Source organism: Terrapene carolina, unplaced genomic scaffold (assembly GCF_002925995.2).
Source record: "Terrapene carolina triunguis isolate 2854851 unplaced genomic scaffold, T_m_triunguis-2.0 Scaffold558, whole genome shotgun sequence".
NCBI classification, from domain to species: Eukaryota; Metazoa; Chordata; order Testudines; family Emydidae; genus Terrapene; species Terrapene triunguis.
Window position 1 is genome coordinate 2,275,652 of NW_020664909.1, and position 12,319 is coordinate 2,287,970.

At 48.3% G+C, this 12,319-nt stretch overlaps 1 protein-coding gene across 1 annotated transcript in view; it reads left to right on the forward strand.

Moving 5' to 3' along the window:
- Positions 1-1,751: 1,751 nt before the first annotated feature.
- The window catches only part of ADGRG7 (adhesion G protein-coupled receptor G7), a 54,061-nt gene continuing 43,493 nt past the window's right edge, over positions 1,752-12,319 (forward strand). The window contains exons 1-2 of the mRNA XM_029913249.1: positions 1,752-1,863; positions 10,929-11,030. Of these exons, the coding sequence (XP_029769109.1) occupies positions 1,752-1,863; positions 10,929-11,030 (214 nt within the window). The remainder of the gene's footprint in view (positions 1,864-10,928; positions 11,031-12,319) is intronic.

The following is a 12,319-nucleotide window of genomic DNA, read 5'->3' on the forward strand; positions in this document are numbered from 1 at the left end:
GAGTATGTGTGTGTTTGTTGAAGGCAATGTGTGTGGGAGACAGCATGTGTGGGAAATTGTGTGTGCGCCTGAGTGTGTCAGCATGCTGTCTCTTTAAGCCAAGCAAACAGGAGCCTGAAAGCTTGTTCGGTACAGCAGCAACTGCAGCTCCCACTTCTGACCCAGAGGCAGCAGCCCAGACAGGCTCCTTGTCCCTCCCTCCTCCCCCAGCTCAGCAGAGACCAGGTACACCCCGACATAGGGTGACCAGACAGCAAATGTGAAAAATCGGGACAGCGGGTGGGGGGTAATAGGAGCCTATATAAGAAAAAGACCCAAAAATCGGGACTGTCCCTATAAAATCGGGACATCTGGTCACCCTACCCCGACATCACAGCAGATCCAGATGCAGACTCCCTGTCCACAAGCAGTGTGGCCAGCAGGCTCCATGGCGGGCGGGCGGAGGGGAGGGAGGGTCAGAAGCAGGGTGGCTGCAGAGGGCTGTGGAGCAGGGCGGAGGAGGGGCAGTATCTTTCCTCCTGCTGCAAACTTCACTTGAATGTGGTAAGAAACTGGAGGTGCCCCCCACCCTCCCTAAATGGCACCCCTTTTTCCTTGTCCTTTTCTGTTTATCCAGCCGCCCCTTCCTTTCCCCTGCCTGTAACGCAGGGAGTCCATAAGACTTAATGCCAGGAAAACAGCAGAAAAGTGAGATGCCGCATCAGATGGAGAATGCTCGAAAGGTTTGCTTATATGACCTGGTTTTGGCTGCAGGGGTGTTGTAGCCATGTAGGTCCCAGGATATTAGAGAGACAAGGTGGCTGAGGTAACATCTTTTATTGGACCAACTTCTGTTGGTGAGAGAGACAAGCTTTTGAGTTGACATAGAGCTCTTTTTGGAAAAGGTACTCAGATTGTCACAGCTAACTACAAGGTGGAAGGGGGGTAGCCATGTTAGTCTATATCCACAAAAACAATGGATTGAAGAAGTGGGTTTTTTACCCATGAAAGCTTATGCCCAAATAAATCTGTTAGTCTTTAAGGTGCCACTGGACTCCTCATTGTTAAGGTGGAACAGATTGTTTAGCATAAGTAGTTAACACATATTCTAAGGGACTATTCAAGGTAAAGTGGCCCATTAACACCCCCGCAGTCATAGGACAAAAAAAAGATGAGGGTTAGTGGGTTACAGATTGTTGTAATAAGCCATAAATGAACTCACATAGAAAAATGATAAAAGACAAAAACACCATATCACCCCTGGGTGAACACTTTTCACAAAGCAATCACTTCATATCTGATCTCTCAGTCCTCATCCTCAAAGGAAACCTGCACATTTTCAGAAGACGAGCCTTGAAACTTAAATCCATAACTTTGTAGGGCACTCAAAATAATGGTTTAAATAAAGACACTAGATTTCTGCAGTGTTGCTGTAGCCATGTAGGTCCCAGGATATTAGAAAGACAAGGTGGGTGAGGTAAAATCTTTATTGGACCCACTTATGTTGGGAAGAGAGACAAGCTTTCGAGCTTTTCAAAGTGCTCTGTAAGCTCAAAAGCTAGTCTCTCTCACCAACAGAAGTTGTTCCAATAAATGATATTACCTCACCCACCTTATCTCTGGTTTTGCATGTCAAAACTTCCTTAAAATGGGACTGAGAGGGTTAAATTTTTAAACTTGAAAGTGAGAAAAATAGTTAATAGTTTATCCATCACAAGGAAGTGAATTGATAGTATTATTTTATAGCGGGGCATGTTTAGTGCATACACAAGATGCCTTCAATCCGCTGGGACAGGAGAGCGTTGATTGTGATTATTTTTGGGATAGTGACTGCAGTGCTTTGGATATTATGCATTTGGCAGCTTGTCCTCAGGTATAAAACAGGTAATAAAAATATCTTTCTGCTTTATCCAGTTTACAAAAGAATATAATTAATACTGACTGAGTTCTTAGTGCCATCAGCTTCTTGAGCAGGAATGTCTCTTCTCATCATTGTTCTCATCATCCTGTGTTGGTCCCAGGATATTAGAGACGCAAGGTGGGTGAGTTAATACTTTTTATTGCTAGGATGACCATATGTACTGTTTTGGACAGGACAGTCCCTTTTTTAAGCCCTGTCCTAGTGGCCCCAACATTTTTGTCAAAAGTGGGCATTTGTCCTGTTTGCTCTTGCCAACTGATCAAATGCCAACTTTTGTCAAAAAAGTGGGGTGCCGTGCAGAGGAATCTGTGGGGTGTGAGCAGCGATGCCAGCCCCATGTAGAGGGGGAGGCAGGGCTCATGGGGTGAGGGGGCAGGCTGGGTTCCAACGACCCCAGCCTCATGGGGGAGGTAGGCAGGGTTCCAGCGACCCCAGCCTCATGGGGATGGGGCCCTTGGGTGAGTGGCTTGGGCCAGCTCCATGCGGGGGGGTGCGGGGGGGTGCGAGAGGTGTTACTTCCGTATTGAAGTAGTTTCTCTTTGGGTATTTGGGTGGCCCGTTCCATGATGCGATCTACTCAGGGGCACTGGAATGGGGGGGCCAAGAGGCCCTACCCCTCCCACTTTTGAAAGCGGACGGGCCTGGCCCGTCCACTTTTCGCCACTGGCTTGGCCCCCTGCCCCTCTTCTTGCCCCCTGGCCAGGCCGGAAACTGGAGCCCACATGGGTAAGAGTGGCCTGGGGAGCCTGGGCAGCTGAGGGGAGCTGTGGACCCTCCACCTGTCCTGGGTGAGGGGCCCAAGAGCAGTCCTGGGCAGATGGAGGGTCCGTGGCTCCCCACAGCTACCTGAATGGCTCTTACCCAGGTCCAGCTGTGGCTCTTCGGCCCCACCCCCAGGCCAGGCTGGCAGCCAGAGATGGGTCTGGGTAAGAGCTGCATGGGCAGCTGTGGGGAGCCACAGACCCTCCACCTGCCCTGGGTGGGGGGGCCTGGGAATCAGGGACATAGTCTGGGGGCTGCTCTTGGGCCCCCCCACCTAGGGTATGTGGAGGGGCCCAGGCTCCCCAGCCCAGCTCCAGCTTCTGACTTGGCCAGGGGGGTGGGACCTGGGGGGAAGAGGATGGGAAGGGGTGGGGCCACTGTGGGTGTGGGGCCTCGTGCCCCTCCACTTTTAGGAAGAATTAGTCGCCCCTGGATCTACTTCTCTGGTGGGGTGTCCTTGTCTGGTGAAGGTGGTTTTAAGTGTGTTAAGGTGTATCTCGGACATTCTCCTCAGAGCGAATTCTATGGAATCTGAGTGCCTGGCTGTAGCGTTTTAAGTGTAGGCATAACTTCTCTCACCAACAGAAGTGGTCCAATAAAATATATTACCTCATCCAACTTGTGTTGTTGTCATGACATTGAAAGAGGTACTTTAAACTTTCTTTTAACTTTATTCATATGCAATGTTCACATACAGAGTATTTTGTTTGCAGTGCATTTACGCTATATTTAATTCCTATAAAATAGCCTTGCAGAATTATTAGGAAAGTTTCCAAGACCTGATTGATATTTAACTTGACTGTATTTCTGTCCTCTAAAAACAAACAAAAACAAACCCCCACCATCAGCACCCCAAAAAAACAACACACATGCCTTGGGCAAGTGGGCAAATAAAGTTTCATAAGGCTGCAGTAACATATAGTATACATAATATATATCACATTTAAATAAAATATATGCTTTGTAATAGCTATTTGTTACACTATTTGATTTTTCTATAAAATCTTCCATGACATTTTTAGATTTTGTTGAATATATAAGAATGAATAGATGTATGTATACACACACACACACGTGGGCACATGTGGCCAAGAAAATCAGGCCCATATGTGTATGTATACTTATGCTTTTTGGTGCAAGCACGTTGTCTTGTACACTGACATTATGCAAAAAATAATGTGTGAGCCCCTGTTCAAAAGTTGATACAAATAGAAAGAATCAGACATTGCTTGGTGCCTTAATAGAAAAGGACAAAAATGTGATCTGCAGATACCAGCCTTCTAGGAAACCTATGAAAATGTTCAATAAGGAAATTTTCATGAGAATTACCCACTGGAGTGTCAATGGGGAGTGGAAATGCCTAAGAACAAGAGTTGGCATGTAATTATATACCGGTTGATTAACCTTTGTCAAGTATTATCAGCCTCTATGAATTTAACTATTCTGTATTTCTTGGATGTCACTCGGGAAGCTGAAAGTACAACATAATAATCGCCTTAATTCATCAGGGTAAGGAACTCTTTTGTGTGCTTGTGGCTTTGTCTTATTTGGAATTCAGCTATTTGTGGCCAGCATCTGGTGTAGCTGCACTAGTGCAAACCCCAAGTGTAGATAAGAAAAGCTGCAATTTGCATTGCTGCACCTAACTCCTGCTGGAAATTGGAGTAACTAATACAAACCATGGCTTCTTTTTCCACTCCCTACACTTAGGGTTTGCACCAGTACAGCAACACTAGCTGCTGGCAACAAAGGGCTGAAATGGAGCAGGGCTAATCTCAAGCATAGACAAGGCTTTAATTCCTATTTGCTATGGGACTTGGGCATGCTACATATAGTTTAGAGCAGTAATTCTCAACCAGGGCTCTGGAGCCCATTGGAGGGCTGCAAGCAGGTTTCAGGGGGCCCGCCAAGCAGGGCTGACATTAGACTTGCTGGGGCCCAGGGCAGAGAGCCAAAGCCCCACCTCCTGGGGCTGAAGCTCAGGGCTCCAAGCACTGCCACCCTGGGCTGAAGCCGAAGCCTGAGCAACTTAGTTTCACGGGGCCTCCTGTGGCGTGGGGCTCCAGGCAATTGCCCTGCTTGCTACCCCCTAATGCCGGCCCTGACTTTTATATGCAGAAAAACAGCTGTGGCACAGATGGACTGTGGAATTTTTATAGCATGTTGGGGGGCCTCAGAAAGAAAAAGGCCGAGAACCCCTGGTTTTTAAAACCTTGTCTGGGAGTTTCAGTATTGCCAACTCTCATGGAAGTTGATGTTTTTCTGAGAACTGCAGCTCATGAAATTGTGATTATATGAGAATCTTAGCTTTCATTAAAAAGAAAAATTAAGATTCTAGGCATCATCAGTTAGGAGAAAAGGTTGAAAATGTGAACCCTAAAGGCTCAAAAGGCAAATCAAAAGAACCCCAAATTATTATTTTTTGAAATGTCATGATTTTTAAGCCAATGTCATGATTTTGGGGGCCTGTTTTATGATTTTTGAACACTTGGGCTTGGCAATACTGGAGTATTTTATGTCTGCAGAGGATACTGGTTCCCTTCCCTCAAATAAAAGAGTTTAAAAAGAGAAATGCATGCAAAATGGTGAATTTGTAGACAGAAAATTCTAATCACATGAACAGAGCAGCGAAGCAGGGTTGAAACTAGACAGCAACAAATACGGTTATAGTCCCCATCTTGGATTTGGCAGAATTTGTGGGATTAAGATTTTGATGCAGAATTAAATGTTTGAAAATTCTAAACTAAGGCAGACACTCTGTGCTAGCTTCTGCTCTTGGCTGCCTGGTTGACGCTGCATGGGAGCTATGTTTGTGCAGAAGCTGAGCTTTTGTCATCATGGCCTTGTGATTTTCTTGTTTTGTTTTAAAATGGTTTGATTTCAGGCTGGAATGTCAGCCTTATCTTTTTTCATTCCTTTTTACAATTTATGACTAACACAGCCTCAAGTAGGCCTGCACTATGCACCCTAGATCTGTGCGCGGATCTACCCTCTGTTCCTGCCCCTTCTATGAATCTATGGAACCTCCCCCTACCACTGCACCTCAGAGAGACCCCTTAACAGGGTTGGGGTTCCATAGGCTGGGATAAACCAGGAATGGCTGAGTGGGGCTGGGATGAACAGGGATCCTTCACCAACACTGAGGGGAATCTGTTCACAACTTCAATACAGCCTGAAGCTGCACTGACTTCTGAGAAGAGCCTGTCTGGGTTCTTTGTCTACTAGAGCGGTGGTTCTCAAACTTTTGTACTGGTGACCCCTTTCACATAGCAAGCCTCTGAATGTGACCCCCCCTTATAAATAAAAACACTTTTTAATATATGTAACACCATTATAAATGCTGGAGGCAAAGCAGTGTTTGGGGTGGAGGCTGACAGCTCGCGACCCCCCATGTAATAACCTCGTGACCCCCTGAGGGGTCCCGACCCCCAGTTTGAGAATCCCTGTACTAGAGCCTTGCTGCTTGGGAGCCAGGGAGAGCAAAAGGAGAAAATGAATGGAAAGGCAGAGGTCCCTGGCCTCCAGCAGGTGCCCTAAAATGTACAGATTCTGAAGGCTAACCCCACTGCTCATTGCATGACATGTTGTGAGGGAATCAAGCTCCTCAGTGCCAATAAAATTATTCAGATCCTGGACAAGTTTTCCTTCCCTTCTGCAGGTTTGTCCATGGGAGAGGCAATCTGGATTTAATGGTTAACATGATGGCTAGTAGACGCACTACACAGATGCATTGAGTTGTACTAAAAAAAAGACAGTGTTCCATATTCCTCATGGACATCTGGGTACGACACATCTGAGGGTTTGTCTACACAAACATTTTGTTCACGGCAAGCTGGGTGTAAATCTACCCCACACTAACCTGCCTCAGAGTAACTGTCCACATGGACAGCTGTATAAAGAAAAAAAGGACAGACATTTATTTTTAAAGAAAGCTTAAAGTTTTTAGAACTTCACAGAATGCAACAAATACTGTGGAGCGTCCTGAAATTTCTGTGATCTGTGATTTTTCTTCCATGCCTGATGTTGTCTCTCTCTCTCTCTTTTTTTTTTTTTTTGGTAGGATTTTAATGAATAATTTGCATTTTCCTTCGGGCACACTGTCTCAGCAAGATTGTAAGAGTAGCAGTAGGCTCTTTGCCTGACTGGTCAGGCACTCGGAGAATATATGTTCATGTTATAAATGGGACATGGTTTTATTAGGTTTTGCTAAAAATGCTAGCATGATCAGAAGTGATACACTTGGCAATTCACAGAACATGTTCTGAAGTGGTGCATTCATTAGCCTGCTGAGTATAATATACTGATTTAGTATGTATATGTGTCCATGTATCTCACTAATGGCTAGCCTCTTATGTCTACAATGTAATTAAAAAAAAGTTTCACCAAGCCTCAGAGCCCAGGTCAATTGACTCAGGCTTGTGGGGCTCGGGGCGGGGGGCTAAAAATAGCAGTGTAACTGTTCTGCTTTGGGCTGGAGCCTGGGTTTTGAGAGTCACCCCCACTCATGGGGTTCAGAGCCCAGGCTCTAGCCCAGGGGCGGGCAAACTTTTTGGCCTGAGGGCCGCATCGGGTTTCGTAAATTGTATGGAGGGCCAGTTAGGGGAGGGGGTCGTGGCCCGGCCCCCACCTCCTATCTGTCCCCCCTGCCCCCAGGACTCCTGCCCCATCCAACCACCCCTTCTCCCTGTCCCCTGACTAACCCCGGAACCCCTGCCCCTGACTGCCCCCAGCTGCCCCATCCAACCCCCCCTCCTTCCTGACTGCCCCCCCGGGACCCCTGCCCCCATTCAACCCCCTGTTCCCGCCGACCACCCCGACCCCTATCCACACCCCCGCCCCCTGACCACCACCCCAAACTCTCCTGCCTTCTATCCAACCCCCCCGCTCCCTACCCCCTTACCGCGCTGCCTGAAGCACCGGTGGCTGGCGGCGCTACAGCCATGCCGCCCAGCTGGAGCCAGGACACGCTGCCGCCGCCGCACAGCACAGAGCACCGGGTCAGGCCAGGCTCTGCAGCTGCGCTGCCCCAGGAGCTCACAGCCCCAGAGCATTGCGCCGGCGGAGCGAGCGAGCTGAGGCTGCGGGGGGACAGCAGGGGAGGGGCCGGGGGCTAGCCTCCTGGACCAGGAGCTCGGGGGCCGGGCAGGATGGTCCCACGGGCAGAATGTGGCCCGCGGGCCGTAGTTTGCCCACCTCTGCTCTAGCCCAAGCCTGAATGTCTACACTGCCATTTTTAGCCCTGCAGTCCAAGCTCCACAAGCTGGAGTCAGGTTACCCAGGCCAGCCGCGGCCATGCTGCAGTTCTTTTATTGCAATGTAGATGTATCAAGGGGTATATCTACATTTCAATTGGGAAGTGTGATTTGCACCATGTGTCAACATACCTGTGCTAGCTTGGCTTGAGCTAGTACCCAAGAATGCAGTGTCTCCGCAGCAGTGTAGGCGGCAGCTACCCATGCAGGAACGCAGGAGGTTGGGCGGAATTATACTTGGGGTGGCTAGCCTAAGCAGCCACCTGGGCTGCCGTGGGCACACTGCTATTTTGAGGCACTACCTTCAGCAGAGCTAGTGCAGGTACATCTTCACAAGTTGGGACGCACACCTCCCAGCTGAATGTTGACACATCCTAAGACTGCAACAGCTTGCTACTTACTCAGTCCCGAAGGAATTACTCCTCTAGCTTAATGGTAGGCGTTGGTGGTGCTACGGTTCCTCAGTTTGATTCTAACTGATGCTCAAGGTAGCTTTACACATGTGGCCACTGTGTGTTTGTTACATGAGCATGCATCAAAGTGATTTTTCAATTGCTTTATCATGTTTATTATTGAGCAAAGCCTATTCCTCAGTGAGGGCTCTGTTCATGCCAGGTGCTGTGCTCTCCATTTTTCTTGTGGCACTGTTCAAAATGTGTGTCTAGAATTGTTTTCGTTGGAAAAAATTGGATTGTTCTTTTCCCAGTCTCTCATGACTCAAAGATAAATGCAGGGATTGTACTCAAATGCCTGAATAAAAAAAAAATCTCTTTAGCCAGAGACTAGGTGTAGGAATTTATAGCTCCAAAACTGAATGTGAGAATAAAGGGTATTCATGGAAAGTTTTACAGCCTCCTTTATAGTAGGTACTACCAGGTGTCTGTGATAAAACAAACCAGCTGATTCCCTATCTGTGCCCTATACTTCCCTGTCGTATACTCTGATGGACCTGATTACATTGTCCTGGAAAATACAAGTTAAAGAACAGGTGCAGGCAGCTAATTCTTGTTATATGACTTTGATGGTAGAGCTCCCCGAGCTGCTCCTTCGGATTGCTCTTCTAGTTGCAGGTTAAAAGAAGACAGTGGGTTTAGTTCTGCTGTCAGTTACACCACTGTAAATCTAGAGTGACGCCACTGAAGTTAGGGGAGTTAACTTGAGATCTAGGAACCAATCTAAAGCCTTTCAATTGATTTGAATGGGAGAGGGATCGGGTCTTTAGAGTGGTGCAATGGAGAGCAGATTTTGGCTCAGTGGGTTTAACCATTAGAAGAGACTGGAACTGAGCAAATATTCTATACAAGCTGACTTATAAAAATCTTTCAGCCAAATTCTGCTTTCAGTTATACTGGTGTAAACCAGGAGTATTTCCATTGCCTTAATTGGAATTACTCCAGATTTAAAGCAGAGTTTGTCCCTGTATTGTTTAAATGTCATAATAATACCTAATTCTTCCATAACATTTTTTATCTATAGATCTGAAAGTGCTTTACAAAGGAGGTCAGTAGCGTTATCCCCATTTTACAGAGGGGGAAACTGAGGCATGGGGCGGTAAATGAATTTTCCAGCATCACTCAGCAGGCCAGTGGCAGGGCCAGGAATAGAACGCCTAAGGCCCTGCAGCCAAGAGCTAGATATTTGTACTTCTCAATACACTGGGACATTTGCTAGTCCTTCCTGCAATCGTTTTGCAAGTGGAATTCCTGTGGCTTTGAGGAAGTGCTTATTGCCACCAAATTCCACTGTGCTTTATTAAATGGAACAAATTTTTATTTTGAGTTTACAGTGTATAATGACATTGTAACCAATATGTGGAAGAGTTTTTTCATATTCTTAGATGTACATGCTTTTCCAGAGTGCAGCTTATGTGAGTCTTGGGTCCTCGTTGCAGATCCCAGAGGTTTCATATCCAGTTTCACATTAGATTTTTGTACGTGTAATAGTGCTAATCCTGGAAGGATACAGTAGTGTAGACACAACAACATAGTGGCGATACAACATATAAAGGATTAACATGTGGCCACTTTCTTCTAATAAAATAACCTGTTCTGGTGAAGATATCTGGTTTAAATGCCGGGAATAAGGACAAGTGCTGGAACTGGGACAGGTGTCTCCCAAAACAGGCACACCCACAATGCAAAATCAGCACAACTGTGTAGTTCTATTTGGGTTGGCCACAGCCTCGATGATGCTGGGTTTGCAGGCATACGTGCGTTTTATAAATTACACTCTGCACCCCCAGCTCAACCTAGAACTCTTCTTAGTGATTCTGGTCTGTGCGATTGTCCCCTTGTCTGTAGTATTTCTAGGGCCCTTTACCACCATAGAATCAATGGCTCTCATCTTGCACGGAGCTCCATGTGGAATCTCATTGAAATCATCCAGGTTCTACACAGGTGCAGGAGCTCACCCATGCGGCGCTCCTTGAAGGATTGGGGCCTAAGCGGGTATGCATACACTGCAGCTGGGAGGGGTGATTTCCAGCCCGGTAGACAGACTTGCACTAGCTCAGCTCAAGCTAGCATGCTAAAAATAAGTGTGGAGGTTGCAGCATAGGTGGTGGCTCGAGCTACACACCTGAGTCCAAGTCCACCTGACTCCCTGGGTCTGAGCGTGGGTGGCTAGGTCGAGCCTCCGCCAGTGTTATTGCAACAGCCACACTGCTATTTTTAGCATGCCAGCTCAGGTGGAGCTAGCGCACATCTGTCTAGCCGTGCTGGGAATCACACCTCCCAGCTGCAGTGTAGGTGTATCCTAAACGCCTAAGCCATAGACTCTCAGCTTCTCCTGTTGTGGAGGCTCTACAGAACAACCTTTCCCTAAGTTTTTTAGGGAGCCCAAAAGCAGAGATGGGAATCTTCTGCACCATACTCCTGCTGCTGATGGCAATATTTTGGCAGGTTGGGGATGGAAATGGGACATCTGTGTCGTATCTGCTGGAATGTGACTCATAGAATATAATGAAAGCATTGTGATGGCTCTTTCATTTGTCAACATTTTTCTTTTTTAAACAGAAACCTCATCCTCATCCTCTCTGCTCTGTGAAAACAAGGGAGAGTATAAAAATGGACGCTGCTTTTGCACAGAGGAATGGGTAGGACCACATTGTGAGACAGGTGAGTATGAACAATGTTATTTTTATGAATCAGTCAGAGAAGCTGGGGGTGCTCTGCCTGTTACAGGATCAGATTCTTGGGCAATAATGTTATTCATGTAATCACACAGCCCCCTTTATTGCACTCCAGTTCTCTGGCTCCCAATCAGCACATAGGTCCAGTACAGTGAGGAGTTATTAAAAAAAACAAAAACAAAAAACAAAAAAAAAACCCACCACCTCTGTTCACTATACAAAATTTTCTTCCGAACCCCAAAGAGCCAGCCACATTACCCCAGGTCAATATTAATTTGGATCTTACCCCAACTATCATGCTGCCAGGCAATTGTTTAGAATCTAAAACTAAAGGTTTATTAGAAAAGAAACAATAAAAGAACACGAAGAGAAAAATGAACAAGAAGAGAGGTGTTAAATGGTAAAAGCGGTCATATACTTAAATAAGACTTCAGAGTCCATATATCAGGTTCTTAGCAGTATTGGCAGTGATGAGCTGCCAAAATCTGAACAACCGGTTCCCTCCTCACCCCACAAGGGGGTCGTGGCCCGCCCCTGCCCCCCGGGACTCCTGCCCCATCCAACCCCCCGTGTTCCTTGACGCCCCCCCCAGGATCCCTGCCCCATCCACCCCCCTTCCCTGTCCCCTGACTGCCCCCCGCCGCCCCATCCAACCCCGCCTCTCATTCCTGATGGCCCCCCAGGACCTCTGCCCCATCCAACCACCCCTTCTCCCTGTCCCCTGACCGCCCCTGGAACCCCTGCCCCTGACTGCCTGCCACCGCCCCATCCAACCCCCCCTCCTTCCTGACTGCTCCCCCGAGACCCTTGCCCCCATTCAACCTCCCTGTTCCCCGCCCTCTGACCGCCCCGACCCCTATCCACCCCCGACCACCCCCCTGAACTCTCTGCCCTCTATCCAACCCCCCCGCTCTCTGCCTCCTTACCGCGCTGCCTGGAGGTGGCTGGCGGCGCTACAGCCGTGCCACGCCGCCGCAGCGCAGCGCCTGGAGCACCAGGTCAGGCCGAGCTTGCAGCCCCCCCACTTCCTGCGAATTAGCTGTTTGCGCGGGAAGCCTGGGAGGGCTGAGAAGCAAGCAGCGGCTTTGCGTTCAGGCCCAGGGAGGCGGAGGCGAGCTAGGGCGGGGAGTGGTTCCCCTGCGCGCCCCCCAGGTTACCTGCTGCAGCGCGGGCGCCCCCCCCCCCCCCCCCCAGCTCCCCCCCGCTCCGCCTCCGCCTCCCTGGGCCTGAGCACGAAGCCGCCGCACCGCTTCTCCGCCCTCCCAGGCTTCCCGC